Source organism: Larus michahellis, chromosome 6, assembly GCF_964199755.1.
Source record: "Larus michahellis chromosome 6, bLarMic1.1, whole genome shotgun sequence".
NCBI lineage: Eukaryota > Metazoa > Chordata > Aves > Charadriiformes > Laridae > Larus > Larus michahellis.
The window spans coordinates 53,123,014-53,147,320 of NC_133901.1; the positions used below are offsets into that span (position 1 = coordinate 53,123,014).

The 24,307-nt window shown below is 42.3% G+C and overlaps 1 protein-coding gene across 7 annotated transcripts in view; it reads right to left on the reverse strand.

Annotated features, from left to right (window-relative positions):
- Positions 1 to 24,307, reverse strand: part of ARHGAP22 (Rho GTPase activating protein 22) — a 161,000-nt gene that overhangs the window by 51,357 nt on the left and 85,336 nt on the right. For 2 of the 7 annotated variants that reach the window (XM_074591174.1, XM_074591173.1), the window contains exon 1: positions 10,899 to 11,142. The exons of the other annotated variants lie outside the window; for them this stretch is intronic. In XM_074591174.1, the coding sequence (XP_074447275.1) occupies positions 10,899 to 10,950 (52 nt within the window). In that variant the 5' untranslated portion in view covers positions 10,951 to 11,142. Of the gene's footprint in view, positions 1 to 10,898; positions 11,143 to 24,307 lie in introns of those variants that run through there. 7 annotated transcript variants of the gene reach the window in all.

The window sequence follows — 24,307 nt, forward strand, 5'->3', positions numbered from 1 at the left end:
GAGCTCAAGAGCTCATGAACCCCCTCTTCAAAATCTGTACAACATGTCACCAGCTCTTAGGGAGCCTAATCGTTAACAGTGATGAAGCGTGGAACTGCCTGGGCTACGCTGAACTCCTGGTCATTTCACTGTCCTCTGGTCTGGATGGAAAGGAAATGAATTTTTTTCTCAGGGCAGCAGAAGCCACACACTCACAGGAAGGCAATTCAGGTCAGCCTACTGGCAGAAGCCGTATGCCTGCCCCTTAAGACACGTTGCAGGAGACACATCTAAAATAAGGCAATTATGAATTTGAGGATACAAAAGAGTATGTACAAAAAACTCAGAAAATAGTGACATGTCTATGCAAAGCAAGCCACACAGTTCCATGTGGTTCTCCAAAGCAGCAAGTGCTCAACGCTTCTGAGGAATGTATCAAATTATATATTCCAACTGTGGTTATGTTTACACGCTATTTATAAGGGAGGAAATTCCTTCCTGACCAAAGATGATGATACTTCATGCTTTGAAATATCTGAATGAAAATGACTGGATAATTTTTATGCATTACCATGCAACCACAGGTAATTTTCTAATTCTCATAATTTTTTTCAAATCTTTAAGATTGAAGAGAAGAGTTGCGGGGAATTTTAATTCCTGATGAGAAATGACTTACCACAACATCAGAACAGCAAAGTCTGATCTATTTTTCTTTGACAACTTCATCCTGGAGAGATAATATCCAGCTTCTGCATTCTTCTGGGACTGTCGTGCTCACATTTTCCAGGTCTGCCCACCAATAGGAATGAAGTGGTTCTCATGCTTTCTAAATAAATCTCTCTCCAACTATATTCTCCTCCTCGCCCCTCATAAGGCTATTTTTTTCTTTCCTCTGCAGTTGGTCCACCATGAAACCAAAGACATCCACTCTGTATCTTTAAAGGACTATGTAGCTCCCATCTTAGCCAATGCTCTGGACTTTGAAGTAAGGAGACTTGAGGTAAAGCCATCAGTTGCTACAGCTTACGCTTTTAGCTGAGCCTGTAAAGACTCCGATTCTCTGTAGACTGAATACAGAGTTCTGCAGAAATTCAAGCCAATTACAAACAATATTATCTTCTTCAGTGAAGTGACTGAAGCTTTACAAGCACAGTTTTTGGCAGAAGCAAATAAATGGACTATCATTAAGGATTCAACAGTTGCAGACTTTGTTTTTACCAAAATGAAGCTATTTGTTGCATTAATGCAGAAAAGGGACTGAAAGGCAAAAGAATATATACCGTAGGCCTTTGGCAAATTGTTGGCAAATTTGTAAAAAACCCTTGCCAATATAAATGATCAGGCAATGTAGATGGAAATACCACTGATGTAAATCCAAACTTAAGAGCTCGGGGATATTCTAAGTCCATGGTCTTGTTACAGTTTGCACAGAGTAACAGTTTTATAGCAGTCTCCTCCTGTACCTGGCTATACACTGGGTAACCAATGAATCTCCTAAACATGACTGTGTAACCCATAGCACTCTTCACTGTGGCAACAGTGCTCTTTGGCAAAAAGGAAAGTTCATATTTGTCACTTGGGGTCAGTACTGCCACTGCTCAGAACACAACTGCGGATGGCTAATGGACTCAAGGTTGTGCTGATGCAAAAAGTGGGGGCCTCGATTCTTTGTGCTTTAGGACAATTGTCAGTGAACTGCTAGCAGAACAACACCTAGAAAAATCAATTCTAATTCTCTCCACCCATAGGCAATGGACAAATTCCTGTCAGTTAATAGCATTATCAAAAAGTCCACAAAAGTTCCTTTGAAGTGGTTAATCAGTAGCAGATGTAACCTCACTTTTCAAAAACATGCTGATTTTTTTTCCAATTTAAGCAAGAAATTAAAAGAAGCTGTTAGGTAAACAACAACTCATCCTGAGAGACATCTTCAGTTGATGGACTTGTTCCCACTGAAATTCAAGGGAGTGTTGAACACCTCTGGGTCTCAATGGATTTCCCAGTGGAAGTCCTGTCTGCAGCATTCACTGCCACTACAGCATACTGAAATACTACAGATGTACCATCCCACTGAATCCCATCTTGATCCTTGTATGTTTCCTCCGTGATAGGCTAAAGGCCTGCACATAGGTAGCATCTCTTCTGACAAGCTAAGATAGTCACCTTTGCATTGTAGAAGCAGACAATAAAGCCCAGGTGCATATCATTAGAGGCCACATCACAGTACAGGATGACTACTTGTAAAAGAACATTTATAGTTTAGGACTATTGTCAATTCTCATCACACACAGCAGAACTGCCTCAAGTACTGCTTTGCGAGCTTCCGCTCCAACAGCACGGAAAGCCCGCCAGCACCAAAGCAATCACCCACTGACATTGCTGTCCAGCTCCTCCAGACAACAGCAACCTGCTTCTAGGCTGGTACGAGCTTTCCTGTCTGTACATCTCAGTACTCGGGGACTGGGGCAAACCCCAGTAATGTGACCTCCTTCCTGCAGAAATCCTTGAACTTCTGCTGGTCTTCATAGATCTACATGGCATTGTAGTCTAAGCGCTTTGTACTGGTAGTCTTCCTACAGAATGGTTAGCTAGCAGAAGAGAAATCCTTGTATTTGAAAACCTGGATCAGCAGCCTCTGCTCCACTATGCCAGCACACACAGTTTCTTAGCAAAGCACATTGTCACCTTTTAAGGGTGAAGCTACACTTCCAGAAGGTCCTTCAAATCATCTTATGCTCTTTGATAGCTTGCAGGTCTTTGTCGTTCTTCAAGCAAAGGCTGCTGACCAAAGCTAGATCACAGTCATAGCAAGACAGAGTCTCTTTACTAACAAGGCAAACTAAAACAATTTCCACAAAGGAGCACAAAAAGGAGATAAATGTTCAGGAAACACTACAGTTTACACCTTACATTAAGGTTTATGATTGGACTTCATGATGGTAAAGATCTTTTCCAACCTAAATGACTCTATGATTACAACTCACAGGAATGTGCCCCTAAAGTCCTGGAGTCTTACAGAGGTATATAGAACAACCAGGTGGGATACTGCAACTTTCTCCTGGTGTGAGAGCATGTTTGCAGCACAGATATTCACACTGGGTAGCCAAACTCCGTAACTACACTTCAGTTATCTCTAGAACAAGAAATGTTACCTTATGAAAAATCTCCACTTTCTATAAGCCTAAATCGAGTACCAGGTAAATGGAGCTGGCTTACCACATACAATTTACACATGCCAGTTTAGGACCCACATATTCTGGGAAAATCCAGCCACCAACATATTTTCTGACATTCAAATACGGAAGATGAAGTTGTTCTCCCAAGGAACAAAAAAGCCTTGCTCAATGCCCATTGTGATATACTACTCAAACACAAATGCCAGGATTGCCAGTTTAGCTTCTTTTGCCAGAGTGACATTAACTATACAAATTAGATCTAATTACACAGACTTAGGCCACTGAGTACTAGCACTTGTGTGAGACTGGTGGAATATCAGCCTCATTGCTTGGAATGCTCTCTGTAGGCTACCTATTTGGGCACTTTTATGCTTATAGAAGCATGAGGCCCATTCTGAAAATGCTGACATCAGCGGGCCTGCTCCACAGATACATTTAGCCCAGTTGGTCCACTAAGAAAAATGAGAGCAGGAAATAGGCACATGTCTCTGCCTTGTGAGCCTCCTCCCTCTCCTCATCCTGCTCCCTTCTTGAGAGCGCAGAACTGTATGCGTCCATTGCAGGCAGCATGTGTTATAAGAATTTTTGTCTTTGTAGTCAAAGGCAGGATAACAGCCAGAAACCAGGATCTGCTCAGCCAATGACATGCTGTACTAAAAAGCCTTCCAGCTTCTGTTTCAAAACAAAGAAATCTTGATAAGCCTGAAGCCAGCAGCTGCTGCCAGCAGCATGCTGCCTTCCTTACCTTGGGGACACCTGCTGAGATGCTGCCTGTTTAATATTACATTAAAACAGCAGCTTTCCAGATAATGAATTATGTATCTGCAGTTAAGCTGTGGTACGCAGGGAGCTAGGGAGGACAAGGTTTGGAAATGGAAGAACTATTTGTATTAATGGTCTGCAAGACTAGGGGGAAAAAAAAAAAATAAAAATCAGTGACGGCTTTATGATTTGTCTGAGCCCCAGTCAAGTAACAGAGGGAATCGGGGGAGCATGGAAAGTGCCTCCTTCTCCTCCCTTGCCCATTTTTTATTGGGAGCAACCAGGCGAGTTTGAAAGTCCCTAAAAGTGCATACCAACCTAAAATAAGGGGAAAAATAACAGAGCTATAAGCTTTCATGGCTTGTGATTGCAGCCAGTCACTAGCTAGGCTTTAAGCCTAGCATTAAAGACACGGAAGGTTACGTGTTACCGTTATTTTTATTTAAACGGCCCACAGTGTGAAAACAAGAACCCAAGACAGCAGTAAATTATTGCCTTGCCAGTCTGATCTCTGTTTGTTATCTCTCTTTAAGAGACAACTCAATCCATAGTCTCTGAAGCCAATCTGCCAAGCACTTGCCAAACAGACACAGCTCCTCTAGCCTTCCAGAGAGATTTAATAATTCTCTTGCCTTGTTTCATTTAAGTTAGGTGATCTGGGTATCTAGGCATGAAAGCATTACATAAAAAATGATCATAAGGAGTGAGCACATATGCAAATGCATAGTCAAACATCTGTAAGCCTTAAATGCTCCTGTTTACAGATATTCTAGTCCTGTCCATGTCTAAATACGAGTCAAGGCTGATTCTCAGAAGCAGGCAGACAGTAAAAACAGCTCTTCATAACATAACCCTTATCCTAAAATGAGCTTCATCCAGTCCAGTTCTGTTTATTCTCTGTTCAATTAAAAATATCCAACACAGCTTTTTTTTCAGATGAGGAATAGTCACAACACAGTAACGGCAAAACAACCTTATGATAAGTATAGGTGAGCGGAAGTGATTTCAGTGTATGCTTTACCTATTAAAAAAATACATTAAATGAAATCAAAAAAGGTGTTCCATTGCTGGAATATGCTTATCACAGAGTTAAACATTAGTGTTTTGGGGGAACAGGCACAGAGGGGGTAAAATTACTTTCCAAGGTTATACTGTACATCAGCGGGGAAATGCCATCTCTGTATTTTTTAAAAAAAAAAAAAAAAAAAAAAAAAGGCCTTCACATTCCATAGTGAGAAATTCCTACATACCAGTGGAGAACTGAGATACTGAGACACTAAATGATTTCCAGTATGATATTGGCTAGCGACTAGCAGACCCAGGAATGAAAAACAGAACTACCACATCCAGACACCCTGGATTAATCAGACATTGATTCTCATAAAGCAAGGAATACTTTTTGGGAGGTCAGTCATGTGCAACTGCAAAGGCAGTGCCAACCCTAGAAAGCAGAAAGAGAAGAATGAGAGAGAACAAACTAAACAGCACGAAGATTATTCCCCCAGCACAGAATGGAAAGCCGGCCACTTTCTCATCAAAGCAGTGTTCTCAAAATGGGAAAGCCACAACAGAAATTAGGAGCGTATTGTGTCTCAAAAAGCTGTTCCTTCACTCAGCAGCCCCAGTGGCTGCCTGGCACCCCCTCTTTTTGGAGAGCTTTAACTGGTGAGCTGAAGTCACCACTCTCTCAGCGGCATACGCATGGCTCATTGAGAGCACGGCAGTGTGTTGGCCAACTCTGCCTCGCGAGCACTACGCTTCTTGGCAACGCTGGCGTCTCTGGCTGCTGAATCCCAGAGGCTTGTGGAGAGAGCGGCCTGGATCTCACAAAAGCCTAGATACTGGTTGGACAAAGCCCCAGTTCCACTCAGATTTTAGTACTGATGAGGGCTATTTGCACCAGAGACACATGGCTCTGGAAGTCATTTGCTGAACGACAGACGCATCTCTGTGGTATCCTGCCAACTCCTTTCATATCTCCAGGCCCATGGAGTCCTGCATACTGTTTCCTAGAGTCTCTGATCGCTCAAAGTGGCAGAATGTGCAGCCAGGATCCAGACTGCCTGTGGGCTCATCCTCTACCCGAACGCCTTGCTTTGATCCCAGACACTTCACCACAGCATGTTTGCGCCTTGCTGTATCTCAAAGCTATGGAATGACATTATTTGTTTTTAAGACTGATTTCTAGTCGAGGAACAAGTCCTAGAAAATAATAGTCTCTACTCTCACTGGTTCAAGAGGTAACAGCCCCCTTTTCTGCCTCATCATGAGGTTTTTGTTCTATTTTCTGTACGGGGGCATTCACCAGATATGTGGATAAGGAGTTTAATAAAATATAAAGGGTCAGGTCACACTGCCTGGGCTTCAGAGTAAAGCGCACACCACCATGATTCTGGGTTTAGGTCTGTCTAATGATGGAGCTATCCAGCTCCTCTTCCCACCCTGCCAGCCCTGCTAGATTCAACTGGTGATGTATCGTTGACTGAACAAAGTATTAACATATGAGCAAAATCATGATGACTCCTTTTTAACATGACTGTCATAGATGCAGAGCATCCTCATCTCCAGTCCTGACACCTATTCCGCTCAAACACACAATGTTGTATGGATTGAATGCTTCCTTTCACTGAAATAGACTCTCTCAACTTCCCTAATGCATATAAAACTACCCACCCTGCGAGCACATCAGAGCAGAGGAAGAATCAGGTACAGACAGAAGGGAGCAGGAGAGGCAACAGAGCTCAGGCCCAAATCCTGCCTTTAGCATGGCCACCCCTGGGGGTCCACACAGACAGAAGCTCTGAACACACTAAAAGCAGACGCTGGAAGTCTCATAGGTTGATATCGTGCAAAGTCACCTAATCAGCAGCCTTCAGATATCCTGAGGTTGCTGGGTGTGGGCTGCTCTTCTCAGGCAGCAGCTAACAGACTCCCTCCCAGGAGTGGCAGCCACATCACTTGTCTGCTGCACATGGCATTTTCCCCAGCAGCTCCATTTGCTGAACACAAAGAGCGAGCCCACAACATTAAAGAACACCCCCTCCTTTGAAGTTGAGATTGTTTGGCTTGCCTGGCTACAAACTAAAACTGCGCCTTAATCATCCAGCTTTGAAGTCCTGTAAATCTACAGCTGCAGTAAAATAAGGACCACTTGGCAATAAAACATTCATTATTAATTTTTTTGAATTAAAGAGGAAAAGGCTTTGCTGGAGCTGAAACTTTATTTTTCCCTCACTAGAAATCAAAGGACAGGTAAAAATTCAATGGTGACTTGCCAGACCAGAGACAATTCTGACTCTATGACATTTCATAGCCCAGTTTTGAGTAATGTTGAGCCAGTACCCAGTGAATGGCCGAAGGAAAACAGAAATTTTATTGTGGGAGGGCATATGAGTGAGCAGTGGGTTTTAACAACACTGCAGAGGTTGATAAATATTTTCATTGTTTTGATGCCTTATTCAAGGTGCGTGGGGGGGGATGTAACTGATTGGAGTGTAATGGTGCTTACAACTGGTAATAGGAGAAATAAAGGAGCCCTTACGTGTATCTTTCCAGAATCTCTCATTGCTGTAGGTTTTGCCAGAGGGTCAGGGTAAGCTAAGGATACATCACCAAATGAACCCTGGGGGAAATCTCCATTGGCATAACAGTCTGCAAAGCAAAGGATGCACAGCAAGAGAGAACATTGTACTTCGGCTTGGCTGTTTCATTTCGGAGGTGTCTGGAAACTCTCTCAACCACCACAAAAACAAATAGAGAATTAATCCAAAATACGTTGTAGGCTGGCCTGGAATACCAGTGAGAAAAGAAAATGGATCTTGGTGAAAATAAAGCTCACCTGGGAAGAACTAGGCTTCAGCAACAACTTGGTACAAACATTGTCCAAAGAGCTATGAGGAAAAACCCTGCACTGCCTGGGGTTTCAGGCTATAAGACTTCAGAGAATCAGGTCACAGTTCCCAGCTCTGCTGGCCACTTCCTGTATTAATCTGGGCAAGTCCCCTCTCAAGGCCGAATCAGGAGTTTTTATCTGGGACTTTTCTTTCCCATGTAACCAACATTTCTGGCCATGAACTTATCCACAGCCCAGCTCCTGTCCCTAGGCCATCTGAACCTGTGAGAAAGAGATCACTGCTCTTGCTGGCTTGCTCCTTCCCTGTTTCAAGATACAGAGAGCAGCAAGTACAGATCCATTTGGATCCTGTCGCTACTATAGCTTTTATGCAACTGCACTTTGGATGCTATGCCTAGGGCATTCTGTAATCATTTAATACCTTTTAACGACCACGTTTACTTACTGGGAAGGATCTCCTCACCCAAATCACAGTAAAAACCTCTGCAAATGAAGTGCTTTCTGGAAGACATCTAGAAGGGATTGCCTCAAATAACTAGATGGAAAGCGGCTCAAAAAGTGACAGGAGTTCAGCCTCTTTAAAGCAGCATTAGTGATATCCTGCTGTTAAACAGCTCATGGAGATGCCCAACTACCTCAGCACTCCCTAGCCAGACACACAGGTTCTCCCCTCATGCTTTGGCACTTCCCAGACTGTCCTGAAAGCAAGAGGAGAAAGGTTAGCAGCACAGACTAGAATGGGCATCAGAAGGAAGCAGGATCCCTACGCTACCAGCGTGCCTGAACCAGGAGGTGTTCTGGATAGCTAAATGGATGTCACAGATCAGAAAAATTTTGGCAGAAGCAGGCTCAGACAGCCAACACCCTCTACCCTCTTTGGCGCACTAAGATGCTCTTTGGGCTGTTCAGTTAGCTGAAAATCTTCACGTTGGTAGTGACTCACTAAGAATATGACTGGTTGCTGTTGGCTGAGCTTCCCCCAGCCATCTCTTAAAAGCTCAGATTATGCCCATGTTGATTCTGGTTTAGGAACGGTCACGTCACAGTGCTCTCTTGTTTGCACAGGCTGGTCACCAAGTTACTGCTCCCAGTTCCTCACTGCCTCTATGTGGCTTTCTCACAAGGCTGAGCTCTAGGCTAGGCAGCTCCCAACAGACGCAGCACCACCGAGACTAGATCTACAACCAACACCTCCTACCTGGCCTGCTACTTCTGGAGGCTTAGCCCTTTTCCCATATCAGCACAGCATCTGCCCCTAGGCGAGTGGGAATGTCAAATCATAACAAAGCAGCAACAAGGATCATCTGATTAGGGACAGGATTGAGCAGTGAGTGACTGCTCCTCAGCTTCAAACTGTAACCTTCAGAGGGTCACACTGACTCGTGCTGGATGTCTAAAGCTGGGCTCTAAGCCTAAAGGGGCTGCTGTGCATCTAATAAATCACAGCTTCTTACCACAGAGAGGCAGGGAACACCTCACAGTAAAGGGGCAGGCATTCAGCAGGAGGCACACACACTGCTCTTGTAGCAGGCATCAGGGCTGGGCAAGTTTATCTTCAGGTGCATGTGCCAGAATAACCTTACCCTTCCTGGCTGTAGCATCAGCCCTTTCCTGCAATGCCTGCTGCAGACACAGGTAAGGCAGGCACCTTTCCTCAGCGTCTGTCTAGAGAGACACTCCTACTGTGGTGGCATGTGCTATAAGGGAAAGAGGCACTGGTCAGCTGAGGGCCCCTAGCATATGAGCAAAAAGAGGAAGCAAAAATTGTCCTATGTGCCCTTGTAAAGTGGTATATATATGTACGCACATAAAACAAAATTCTAAAAAAAAAAAACAGGACAAAAAACTTAGCAAAAGCAAATTAAGAATTCATTATAATCTTTTCTACTTTTTTCTAATAAAAACTTTGCTGACATGATTCTATTCCTAATAATTCCTGAAGGACTGTGTAAATCTGCAGACATGCACACACATTTTGCTCAACAAATTACTAAGAAGTTGGTACCAGTGGCTACAGGTCAGCTTAACTCAATTCTCACATCCCAACTGCTAGTTCTGGTTGTGCAATCCCCTTTTGAAATAGAAACCCAGTAGGCAACACAAAGGTAGGTTAAAGAAAGCAAATTTGCATTTCTTCAAAACCCTTTCTTCAACTTTAAACTTGGGATGAAAACCTATACAATTCCACCTTCTAGCTATTAGCTATGCCTTAGAACCAATTTATATTCAAACAAGGAATTAGAGAAATGCATATATATATATATATATATATATACACACAAATGCTTAGGCAGGTAAGCAAGTCAGATTCCTCAGATCCCCTGGAACTGATGCATGTCCCAGCTACAAGAAATCACTGCTGTTTGCCTTTATGCAAATCCCGCATCTGGACTGCTGGCTAGATAACAAATGTCACAATAAAGACACATGCAATGGAACAAGAAAAATACAAGGAATGTATTTCTCTATTAGGAGTTTATTATGTTGTCAATTTTTATAATGCTAGAGGCAAAGTGTTATCTTGAAGAGTTTTCTATCTGCCTGAAGGTAGAACAATCACATTTCCTAGAAAAGCCCACACAGCCATTCTCAAAGCAAACCTCACAATACTGAGCTGAAAATCTATGTGGAATCATGCACTCAGGTAGCCCTACATAGCAAAGATACTAAAAGGAAACATGCTTTTCCTTCACTTGGAATTATTTATTGTAAGTTATTATTTCAGTGTAGATTTTTTAAAAATGCTCCTTTTGGACAAGAGAAACTAAAATACTAGAGAATTACTCAGCTGCCTACCTAAACTCATCTGCAAAAACAAATATACACAGACATTCTGTTGCTGTTTTGTTCTGCTTTAGGGATTCCATCCCTGTGCAAAACATATGCTCCATGTTTAAAGGGTTAAACATTCTCTCGCTTAGTCGGCTTTACTGAATGTAAAATGCAAGATAATAACATACAGTGTATCTTGAACGAAAAATGCACCCAGCATAATAAAACCCCCTGTGCTAACTGACCGGCAGCATGAATAGATCCATTCCCACTGCTTGTTAATTCAAAATAAATCCTTTACTGTGATTTAAAGCAAACCAGACAACACTAAACACACCAAAAATATGATGACTTACCCTTTCGGAGACACTTGCTTTTCTTAAGATATTTGGCAGTAAAAAACGGCATGGCTGCTACACTAAGATTTCAGCCAAAGCTGACCTTTTATTACCAAGTGCTAAGAGCAAAATGACTGGACCAAAGAGAGGAAGCAAATTATTATCCCAGATCTTTAAAATGCTCAATGATGAGCAAAGGGAATTCAGAGTGGGATAAAGTATGTCAAGTTGCACGGTGGGGATTGCAGATATCTTTCTGCTCATTAGCACTGCCGTTTGAGTTATTTAAAGTGTGCTCGGGGGAAATGAGGACAATTTCCATGACAATATGTACAGTATCATATAAGGAGGAAGCATTTTTTTCAGGCAGAACTTCTGCATTACTCAGCTGCTACAGCAACCAGCAATATGTTGAGAGGAAAGAAAAAAAAAACACATCAGGTTTGGATAACATAAAAACCTGATTCTATTAACCAGTTCTTGTCTAGAGTGGAAAAGGTATCACTATAAATCTCCCATGTCACGTCACTGGGCTATCCCCTCATTTGCTTCTTAGGCACTCCTGAAAAAAAAATGAAGCCTTCTAAACAATTAAAGAAATCATCAGAAGGTACTGATTCCGAACACCACCCTATGCCTCAGTTTCCCTATCTTTCAAATGGGGTGACAATACACCCATGTTTGTATATGTACATATCTTTGAGGCTTTCAGGCAGTAGGTACTAAAAGAAGAACAAGTGCTTAACCCCATTGCTTCAGCCTCCATGATTACAACTGTTTATTTTCCTTCACTCTGCCTGGCTGCTTTTAGGACCAAAGGCCACCTAAAAATCTCTTGCTTTTATTCACCCAAGATAATCTGATCTGGAAATTCAGTCTTATTCTTGTTGCTTCTGCTGCCTCTCTGAAGAACTTAAGGCAGTTTGGTACTCACTTCATATCCTTCCTAATTCCATAAAGCTGGGACAGTACATTTAATGGCAATGACATTTATCCATGTCTGCCGCCTCCTAGTCATCTACCTTTAATTCACTCAACTACAGCATATCTCTTGGGCAGGCAACACCTCTACCCTCACTCCTTGGAATATAAAGGACAATGCCAGAAATTAAACTACGCAGTCTTGGGCACATCAGTTTCTCTACGCCTCAAGTCTTCCTATGTGTAATGACTAGAAGATGGGACACACTCTTTTAAAAGCTCATGGACTTGTCATGGAAAATGTATAAAAGCAAAAGATCTATACTTCCACGGGTGCTTTAGCTCTTGGCTTTTACTGTTTCCAGCTTTTGGGATAGCTCCTAGTCATCACTGCACTGAGATGCAAGTAAGTAGTTATCTGAAAGGGAGAACATTTATAACCTGTAACCAATAACCTATTGACTGGCTGTATTTGAAGTCAGTTTTCTAGATTAGCAAAGTAAGTGACCCAAATAAAACTAGTACTATTCTTTTAAAGTAAAAGAATACACAACTCTATGGTGAAGACTGTATAAACTGTGCCTTCCACAAAGCAGAAAGCTAATAGCAGGGCCTTTTCTTGAACCACTTCTTGTTAGCGCACAAATACGGTTTTTATTTGGAAAGCCAAGTTTCATGCTCGAGGAAAATCCATTCAGCATGCAATCTGAAAATCTTCGCCACAGTTTAGTATTCGTAAATCCTATGATGCTCAATAGGTGTGATATATCTGTACCATGATACCAAAAAGCCCCAAGTCTCTGCTCTTTCCTTAGACAGTTTGGAAATCAGTTGAGAAGCTTTCAGACACACAAACAATTCTTCCATAGCAAACGTCAAGCTAAGCTCAAGTCAACTTAATTATGTTAACCTATTTGAGCAAAAGGGTACTGAAGCAGGTATGGAGCAGAGAGGAACAGCAGAAAGGAAAGAGGTGCGAAAAGAGTCCCTCTGAGTCAGTGACACAGCCAACTGCCACCGGTGAAACACTGCCGGCTGTGGGTTGGACTTGGGGAATTCACATGATCTTGGAATGGGGGGCCTGAGCTACTTACATCTCTGTCCTTGGAGATGGCCCAATACCATCTGCTTCAGAAGCTGGAAAAATCTTGTACACGTCAATATGCATTTACCTACTACATGTGGATGTTCCATCCATGATCAGACTGGCACACATCTCTCCCTCAAAGACTGGGGGACGCCTGTATGTGTGAGTATGGAAGGAACTGGTCTTGTAAAGCCTATCGACACCATATCTAATCTGGAAACAATGCCTGATCCTAATCTCATGTCATCAAAGATGACTCAGACTTTCTCTCAGATCTAACAATTTACGGGCTCACAAATCTTTCCACGGATATCTGTAAAAGTTGTGGAAGGGGTGGGGGGATGTGTGGGTCTGGGGAGGGCAGGCTTTCCATCACTGATAATTCCTTCCAGGAGACCCCAAACAAAGATTTACACTAGAATCTGGTTATTCTGAAGGAGAAACTCAGCAGTCACGATGAACTTTCTAAGTTCATCCCTGAACCTCATGACAATTCTTCCTGCTGTCATTGTGTAGTACATGGGAAAAGATGTCATGCCCAAACAGCTCTTGGAATATCCCCTTTATCCTTCAGCTTCTTCTTTGCCAGCAGATGTGCCCCACACACAGTGACACACAAGGCTGGAGTTTCTGCTGAAGTAAGTCTGCCTTTTTGCTCACAGTAAATTAAAAAAACACAAAAGAAATACCCAGTAAAACCACAGCACCACAAGGGAATTCCCTTCTCTGCCAGTTTAACACAGGGTCAAATTTAGACTAATGCAATAATCCTTCCCAGCTGCCTAAGTATCTGGCCCTTTAGTGACCTTGCACAAAACCCTATTGCTTTTACCTCCAGTACCCCCATATTCTGCCTCATTTTCAACTCACTCTGCCCTTGGAGCCAAAAGCAGAGGTTGCTCTCCTGTTAGACATGCAATTGCCAGGAAGAACTTTGAACTGATGCAAACAAACATTTGTGCCTCTCATCCAGGGCAATGAAACACAGGCTCCTTCTCTTCCACTCTCCATCTCCTACTGCCACAACCTACTTTAAGAAACCCTAAGACTTCGTATCTTCATGATGGAGGAACTATTTATTCTTCATCCTCTAGTATTTTTCTGTTGCTCAGGCATAGCTTTCCTTAATCAGCTCTCCAAACAGAGATCAGGTGAAAATTTGTACCCTGACAAAAATTTGCAGACACCAAGAATAGACTGAATTGGATGCAAACCCTGAAACATTATCGTTCACCCAGCTTTCAGTCTGCTTCCTTTAGTGATGCTTTTAGAAAGGACTACATACAACCGGGACTGCAAGAAATGTAAATATTTTTGTTATGTATCATCACTCCAAAACCACACTAATATATAGTTATTGGGTCCCTCCTCTTTTCGTCTTCCTCCTTCCGCCAACTTCAGATCCCAATTCACAGAGACTGACTTCAGAGTACAACCTTTGCTGCCAGCAGCAGGCTGGCTAGTGCAGAGAAAAGCACCTTGACTCTTAATACTGTGTTTTCTGTAACAAGTTTCAGTATCAGGTTTCAAAATGCTTTACTAAGAAAGTCAGCATCACCTTCCCCATCTTACAGATGGGAAGTGGAGAAAGGGATTCATGACTTCTGTACAACCACAACAGGATTAAAAAAGGGAATAAGAGGGAGATGTTTCTGAACGTACATGAGTGATCAGCATATAACTTTTTTGGTTCCCCTTCTCTCTTCTGTGGCCCAAGCGGATTTCACCCCCTTAGAGGAACAGTTGAGTGACTGACAACAGACATAAAACCTGCTGCTTTCTATTAAAGGCTATTAGTTGTGGCCACATTTCAGAATTTTCCACTGAATTACAGCCTTGGGGGACTTTCTGCTGTTATTTCCCACCTGGGCCAAGTTAGAATGAAACTCTGAGAGAAAGGCAGTGAGACTCTACCTTATTGTTAAAGCATTTGGTCACAGCCTATGTAATAAGACAATATAGCTCTCATAGCCCTTCAGTGCAGGGGATGCCAATGACTGGTGGGGAAGGAGGAGGAGCAGAGGTGGAGCAGTTGCCCTCCATCACCCAGTAACATGATGCTCTACAGTGGCAGGCGATGGAGGAGCAGCCACTCCCTCCCTGACTTCACCACTGTCTGGGCTGGAAGTGGACCAAGGCTTTACAGCCCATCATGGTAAATGAGCAGGCAGGTGGCCATCAGAGAATGGCATGGCCACATGCCAGACAAAAGCTGCTGTGCTATGCGAGCCCTGACACAGGAAAGATACCAGATGAATGCAGTAATACTCACTCCAGCCCACTGCCATACTCCCATCTTCTATTTTATCAGATGGAAAGAGCATGCGTGCAGGGTACCTATTCAAAAAAGATTTCTTCCCCCCACAAAGTGACAGAGAGAGATTTTTATCTGCTGCTGACTGGGCTGATAAAAGCAGCCTTTTTTCCTTTCAGCAGTTTAGAACTCAGCCTTCCCTAAAACAAGTAGGGTCATTTTAGTCTGTGACCACATACATAAATTGTATCTGCAGAACAAAAGAATCTCAGGTCAATTAAAAAGATCCTGTGGCTACAATATTCTTCTGGGAAGATGCCATCTACATACACTTATTACAGCCACATAAATCCCACCCCCTCACTTGCCTTGAGCAAGTAATTGTCTTTAAAAGCAAGCAAAATAATTATTTTTCCAACATACCTGTCATCATTAATTATGGCCAGAATAGCCAAGTAGGAGCTCATGCCCAGGCTTTTAAATGCTTGTAGCTAGTTAGCATGGCTGCCTGTAACTTTACAGCTTTTTTTTTTGTAGTGTTAACATTAACATACTATGGCTTCATTAAATCAAGGCACTCACTGATGAGCTATGTATGATTCATCTGCAGAACACTAAGACCCTTCATGCTTATCTACCCCATAGCAAGAATGGGGTTGAATTTATGCCTGTGTTGTGGCTATATTCGAGTGCTGCTGGCTGTACTCCTAATGTCACATTCAAGCAAACTTCCACTGAGTCACAGGCATTTCACTGCTCCACTGGCCACCTTTGCAAAGCTCTGTGGCATTAGTCTGTGAACATGTGATATTAACTTCCTAAAAATCAGAATGCAAACTTTGGCCTGGCTCCTGTACTTCTCCGTGAGCCAAGTCTCCTGCTGAGGTTGATGGGACTTTCCCTGCATAAAAGCTACAGAATTTGCCCTACTTTTTTTTTTTTCTTTCCTAGTTTAACAGGGCAGAGGATGGCAGAGGAAGAGATGCCATTTCCCTAGTACACATCTGCATTTCTTTATTCTGTTTGCCAGGACTTCCTGAACTCCCTAAGCTGAAGAGGGTGATGTGTTGAAAAAACACTTGATACACAAGATTACAATGTAGCATGAAGTCCACTGAGAGCTTCCAGAAGGCATTTTTATCTTAATTGACTTTTAAGTGACATGTTTCTAAAGTAACAGCGACTTTTGTTTGTCAACCAGCCTGCACACAATCTGGCTTCTGAATCATTGCCACTCCAGGCATGCACAAATTTCAGGTCAGCCCACCAAAAATCATGAGACTGGCTTCCAACCAACAGAATTTTTCACTACTATTTATCTTCTGGTTTCTGAGCCTTTACAGATCCTATTTGGTAGCTTTATTTTAAATCCACAAGCACCAAGAGACATGCTTTTTATTAATGAAAGCTGCAAGTTTTACATAATCATAGTATTCAGAATTAGGGCTTTTAAGGGAAAACGCATACATAATGAGACACAGCATATGAATTCACGCCTATGTATTTCTGAATGGGAAATCCCCCAGCCTTATTACCTTTTTCTTAATTCACTTTGGAAATGAAACAAGTGAGGACAGAAATATATCTATAGCACTAACAAAGCTGAACAGGACAAAGTGGTAAGTCTATAGTGCTTATTTAAAAGATACTGATACAGCAAACTGATTCAGTAGTGTTTTTACTGCTGGTACTGGGTGCAAGGCATGGCTTTTAGTGACACAGTAGGTAAAACGGGACAGAATGAATTACTGTAAACTTGAAAACATTATAAGAGCGGGGAAGGAGCCTTTGCTTATGTCCTCAGCACAGGAAATAGGCGCAATATTGCTCCCAGTTCTACTAGGAAAAAAGTTCAGCACAGACACCTGTACTCTCCACCTCAAACAGGATAATGAAAGTGAAGACAGAGAGATGGGAACTGAACAGAAAGGCTGCAGGTGCAACATAAGCTAGCAGCACAGCTTCTGTGAGGTATCCTTATTCAGCAGCTCCAGAGCCACTGGGTACAACCCCCTGACAGTCTCCTCCAGCACTGCTAGTAACCAAGTCACAACCTTGCCCCAAGTGTGCAATCAAGAGGATGAAAGCCTGAGAGCACCAGTTAAGGGAAAAGTTTTTTTTACTCCCTAGAGTAAGTTCTGATTTTCACCTTCATTACACAATCGCCTCTCCACAGTCCCTCAAGCATACATAATGCAACACAGCAATGCCAGCCTCACCATGCAAACCTCCCCAGGCTTTTATAGGGGCAAGGGGAAAGAGGAATAAAATGGTAAATTGCAAATCAGCCACATACTGAATTTCAAAGCTGCCTTTAACTACAATTTCTTCCTGTTTCCCTGGGTGTTTGGAACACTGCTTTAAGCAAGCCACACTGGTAAACAGGGTCCTGATCATCTTGTTAAGCTCATTCAAGCATACTACATCAGCCTCAGAAATTCACTGGCTTTGAACAGAATCTGAATTCTAGGCTACAATCAGGCTGAAGTGCCAAGGTACTATACTTCAGTATTTCTATTTTCACATCCCTCCACTGGGCAGAGACTGAGACAGAACTTGTCTCTCATGTAGAAGTGTGAAGAAACAGAAACAGTGCAGGTTCCCATAAGACTCCTAAACGAAGGATGTGCTACCTTTAAGCATTACACTGATGCTTGCCTGTGACCACCTCTTTAGTCCTGCACTCAGGCCAGGATCCCTTCTGTTTGGATGATGCCTCCTCAGAGCAGCGACTTAATGGTTCTGTTTTCCCTTTCTCTCTACCAGAGCTGAGAGCAGCTAAACACCTTCTCTTCAGAACTGGCAGTTACAACAGTAATTGTCACAAGAAGACTACAGGTCTATTCAATCAAACAAAACCTGGCTGTATTTCAAGGTGCAGCAGGACAAAAAAATACAGACATGATACTGGGCCAAATTCTCAGCAGGTAGAAGTCGTCAATCAGCTCTGATGATGTCAGCAAAGCCTAATTTATCCTCAGCTGAGGATCTGTCCCCATTTCTTTCCTGTGCACAACCACAGCTAAGAGGCTCTAGGCTTGATAACAGAGCTCCAGGGCTAGATTCATATGAAGAGCTTTTCCAGTGATGCCAGAGGGATATCAGTACACAGACTGAAGTATCATTCTAATACACCTTCAGCTTAGACTAACAAAGCTGTAGATCTGCTACCATAATGCATCCTGTAGTTCAACCTGAACAAAAACCTCATGTACATTCGGCTTCAGACTGGTGCAACTAGGGTAATTTAACTACACTGCTACCCACAGAAGCATCTCCACAACAGAACAGAGTCAGAAGAAATGGAAGCTGTATTTCAAGGAGATTGGAACCGTTTTTCAATTCAGTGCAAATGGATTTGGCCTAAATTAAAACCTCTCAAATATTACATTTTGCATGAAGTATTTCAATGTTTTTCCTGACAAGTATGTTTCATCTAAAAGCTGATCTACAGCAAAAGAAGAGTTTAGGCAAAAACAATAGAAATCGATGTAAAAATAAACTAAAAACATTTGGGTTTTCGAAAGTCAGCAAACCATCTTGGGATAACCCAAAATTAATTTTTTGTTGTTGCTTTGCTGAAAAGTAACTTGAACTTCTCTGTCTGATTTTCCCTAAGAAGCCTAAACCGCTACCTTTTCCCAGATTTCCTCCCCTGAGATCATTACTTTCCTAGGGAAAAAAATGTAAGCAAGTAATGCAAAAATAAAAATAGAAAAAACCCATGCAACAGCAAAAAAAACCCCTTTTACTTTTTTCAGTGGTATCTAGATTAAGCCCTAAGAGTTCCTCTTTGTTGAGAAAAGGCCCTGCATCTGACAGCCTTACAGGGTCTCAGACAGCTCCTTTCCCAGTGGAGTACGTTGTGGAGAGGAGACGTGCACACTCCGTGCTCTGAACTGCTTTGATCCATCAACACCCACCAGAAAAAACGTTTCACACGACCGACCTCATTGATAAGGACTGTCAGCATCTTCATCACTTTTCTACTGTACACAAGTCCATAGGTGTGACTAGTCTGAGTTTGCATTACTTTGCTTTACTCATTTGTCCCTAGGGAGTGAAACATAGTCTCTCCACCTTTCATATTGAATATGGCAGATGTGAGGCTTGATGTACTATACAAATTCACCACCATTTTGCTTTAAACTGCGCTCTAACTCCTCCATGTTTCTCTCTCCCATTGCATGGCAGAAAACCATCCCAACATACCTGAAGCCAGTGCAGTGATAAACACTCAAAAAGATTTGATGAGCCAGGAATTGAGATATTAACTGAAATCCAGTAATGACAATGCAAATATCCTCACCTAACAGATTAAGATGATTTGTTGCTAATCACTTGCAACAAACATCCAGGTAACACACTTAGCCCCCCTGTCACCACATCTGCAGCTGCACCATGACAATCTCCATTTTAGAGTGGGGACAACTGCTCCCTACAGCTGCCATAAAGGATGCTTTCCTACTACAATACTCTTCCAAAGACTGAGAATTTAAATATTTAGACAGATATATCAGTATTGATTAGATTCGATAACAAGACATCAATGGTTTACGTCAAGCACATAATGCAGCCCCCAAGGCAGGGAGGGAGGGGGATGCAGTCTCAGGATGGAGGAAGGACCAGAGCAGGGGGTATTCAAAAGCCTCACGCATTTATACAATACAGCACTTGCTCAAAAGGGTCGAATCCCATGGGTTTATCAAACATACCAGAAAACTGGACCCAGCCTGGATCATCTTGATTCACAAGTCCAGCCCCCAGTATCAGTGATTAACTGTTTAGTTCAGGGTATATCATACGCTCCGCAATGGTGCAAGCTAAAAAAGTTTCAGAACATTATACACACTTGAGATTTTAGTTAAAACCAAGAAACAAAACTATAAAACAGAAGAATAGACATATTCAGTCAGATCAGAGTTGGATGTAGAGGAGAAGGCACAGAAAAAATACAAGCCAAGACTGGAGTTTTTTTTGCTCTTGTATATAGTATACATATATCCATATGTTACTGCTGTAGTAACAGCTACCAACGGACTTGTTATCTCCTGAGTGCCTAATCCCATTCTGAAGCCATTTAGGTTTTATCTCCCATAATAAAGTATGGGAGCTGCAATTTAATTGTGAACTGTGAAGAAAAACAATCCCTTTTGTTCATTTTAAAAACAGGAATTCTGATCATTTAAGTGATACTAGCTGCTGTGTTATGAAGAGTCCTGAATAATGAATTATTCCCTTTTTGTTTTGCCCATACTGTTCAGAGTTATATCCAGTTCTGTTGTACCCAACTCTCAATCATCTCTTCTCATGCTCTAGGCAGTTTCTTAGTGCATGGACCCACGCGTACACCTGAAACTATTCCTGTTGCTCTTAATTTTGATATGTCTCTTTTGGAGATTGTTGCAATAGATTAGAGGAGGAAAACACCATGATCAAAGGCCTATATCTCTGTTGAGTAAAAATGGACAGATGACCGTAGAAAATGGGTTACCGATGTCATTGTCAGAAAGAAAACATCTCTAAATGCATAACTGAAAGTATTTCCTCTAATTTTTAAATGGATGCAAGGCTGCCAATAAATCTACAGCAATGTCCTGTTGTACCACAGAACAGACATGCCGCTATGGGACTTGGGTGAGGCTTGGGACACAAAACCCAGGACTGATTGTAAATTTGCATATGAAAGAGGCAGTCCCCTACAAGCTCATCTTTCCAGGTAGCATTGCTCTATTCAAGTCAGCAGTGCTATACTGACTTTTGTCTGTTGAGCACCATACCTCTGAAAAAGTGTGCAGGGCAGCATTGGGAATTCAGGTAACTGTTTCTTTTACAGGGTGCTCTCCTAACTGCTGGTTTTTGCTTTATGTTTTTATAAACTACTTCTAGATTTTCCATTTCCTGTCCTGTGCGTACAACTCCTAAGTGAGAAAGTTAGTGGAAGTGGAACCAAAACAATCCCCAACAGGCACAATGAATGTAGGAAAGGCTTCTGATATTCAAGACCAGCATTACAGTGATGATGACTAATGCACTCTCACTGGAGAAGTGCAGTGAGACAGACCCTCAATAAAAGTGGGCAAAAAGAGGAATAACATTAATAGCAGCTTATTCTTGCATTTCAGACTCTGGAACTGCCTAGTATCATAGAATCACTGAATAGCAGGTTGGACGGGACGTCAAGGATCATCTGGCCCAACCTTTCTTGGCAAAAGCACTAGGCAAGTGTATTTGGCAAAAGTTCTAGACAAGATGGCCCAAGACAGTAGAGTTTGATAGTCTTCCCTAGGATACCAGCATCTTGCTGGTGTTGAGATGGAGAAGGGAAACAAGACATTTCCTCCTCATCTAGATTTTTTGCTTTGCTGTTTCTTTTCTGTTTCTGCAGTATGTGTGCACAGTGTGGTTTCAGAGTACAGCACTAGGATGCCTGCATTTTCAATTCTAGCACTCCTGGCTTTGATCCATAGGTGGCTATTTTTAGGAGTTCTGAACAGGTTGCTGCAGCCAACCAGTGTGAAAACACTTTCTGGAGTCATCTTGTTTCCTTAGATCTTTTTTGATACGCTAATTAGAGCAACAGTGAGCAGCACATTAGCTGGGAACGCTTCAGATTTTCCTATTTTGATGCACATTGAACAGGATGCCTCCCTGTACAGCAGCTGACAGCGCACAACAGACATGCTGTCGTGCACTGCCTATCTACTACGCAAGAAGCCATTCCAGAAGCCAGTGCTCAGCCACAGCCACCCTTCCTGAAACTGTGTCCACAGCACTGCCACAGAAGGAGCAGGCAACAGTATTGCTCTGTATCAGACCAGCAAGCTGAAACAGCCATATCATGGTAAGCCACTGAGCAAGAGAAGTGGGGTTAAAAACTGACATTGTCTGACTTCCCTGTGTTCAACTCTTGCTTAAACACAGCATTTTGCATTATTGCCAGGCTGGGAACACTGCTTCCTCTTATGACTGCCCAGCATTATCCATTGTAAGACTTCTTTCAGTTGCCTGTAACTTTGCCAAAAGAGAACTGTTTTGCACAGGGGTTGCCTGTGTCTCACAGGCTGGCAGCTCACACTGCGCAGGAAGGGCTGCCTTGTCCAGGATGGATCCGCAACTCCAACCTGGTCCTGATGGCTGCCCAAGTTTTTTCTGTCCTGATAGAAAGGAGTCAAGTGAATTCTGCTGAGTCTGACTGGGTTGCCTAGGGAGGGGAGCAAGGGAAGTATGTCTGCAACTGATCCTTCCAAGATGGTAATGTGAGTAGGACATAGAGCCTTCTCACCTACTACTCCATCTGAACTAGCTTTCAGGTCTTTTCTGCTGTCCTCTAAAGTACTACCTTCTTCCTCAGCACTTTCCTCTACAGCCCTTCCCCCAGACTGACTCCTTAAGGCCAGTGGTTAATTCCTAGTCTGGAAACTCTGGGAGATCTACCTGGCATTTGGACCACTCCATCCAGGACCTGACAAAACAGAGGTAAGATTGCTGGTTGGACCTGCAGGACCTCACACAATACTTCTAATAATTAGGCTTCCTAATTTTACTGTAATAACCTTACACACATGATAGTGGGTTTGCTGGGTAGACACCAAACTGTGTTCTCTACTTGGTACTAACTCTACCTTAAAGGATAATTAGGGCTTGACAGACCCTTGAACACTGAGATCAAGTGCAAAATTAAGTGCAAAATTTCCAGCTGACTGTAAAGCTTAATCTTGTCATAATCTCTGTTTTACAAGCAGGCATAAAAAGAAAGAGAAATAATCCATGTAATTACTGGCCTGAGCCAGACCCCTCCTCCAAGCAAGAATATAAGTAATAGGAAGACGACTAATCGCTAATCAGTAAAATGGTAAACAATGGATTTCAGAGACAGTGTGGTTTATAAAGGGCAAAGTATTTCAGACAAAACGGACTGGGTTGCTACAATGAGACTGCAAAACAAGTGAAGAAGTGCAGCAGGGGCAACATGCTTGGATTTCGTTATGGTACTGTATTCCATGACTCCTGAATTCCTTACTGAGTAACTCAAGCTGTCTGCAACATGAACGTTACCAGAAAGACTGAAAACTCGAAGGGCTTCTCAAAGAGGCATTATCGTATCATGCAGCATACTAACCTTGAGAAGGGATATGCAACAGCCAGCAGCAGAGTAGGAAGCTCAGAGAGGAGGCCAGTTCTGCTCTGAACTGCAACATGGTTTTGTTCCCTTTGCAGTAGCTCCCCATGTGCAAAATAGTGAAGAAGACAACTTCTTATTTCTGTCTTGCCTAACATGGCAGAGGTTCCACAACAATTAATGCTGGCTCTAAGACACCAGATCACTTAATAAGGCATGACTGAGCTAGAACAGGCATGGACACAATCACATTTCTGTCAAGTTAGCAAAAGCACACAATAGAGAGTTTACATCAGCTTTATGCCAGCTGCAGGAGAAAAGATACCTAATCAAACCTAAAATTGTAATGATATAAGCAGACCGTATCTGAGTCAAAATAAAGCTTGCTGGTTTACAGCCTGGGGGGGGTTCTTTTTTCTTTTTTTTTTTTCCTACATAAATTTGAAACATCAAAATGAATTTATATCAGAACAGTACTTTGTACCACACGGCTACATCTTTGGTACTAACAGCTCTAAAATCATGTTAAATTCTTGAAAAAACCTCAGTCTGTCAACTCTTCACTACACGTTAAATCTCTCATCACAATACACACAGCATGAGGCTCCAGTTTCAGCTGTGCTTCAGGTCTTGTATCTAGATTTTTGTTTGCATTAATATCTACTCCATTTAGAGGCATCCAACATTTCTTTTTCCCTAAAGAACACATCTTGCAATGTTTTATTTAGTGTTCAAACTTCTTCATAAAGATCTGAGAGCAGAAAAGTGTGAGAGCATGTGAAGATAGTGAAAGTGTTGCAAACTGCAGTGACAGAAGTAGAGCAAGAAGAATCCCAGATAGGTTACAAAGACAAAAATAACCACAGGAGATTAAAAACTACGTCTTATGTGAAAACAATGTGTACGTTATGGAAAAAATGAATCCTGGCAACAACTGGAGATAACAGGGAATGGCTAATTACAAAGGAATTTGTAAGCGATAAAAGCAGCAAAAAAGCACAGTTTAGGCTGCAAAATAAGAGACCTCACATCAATCCTCTTCC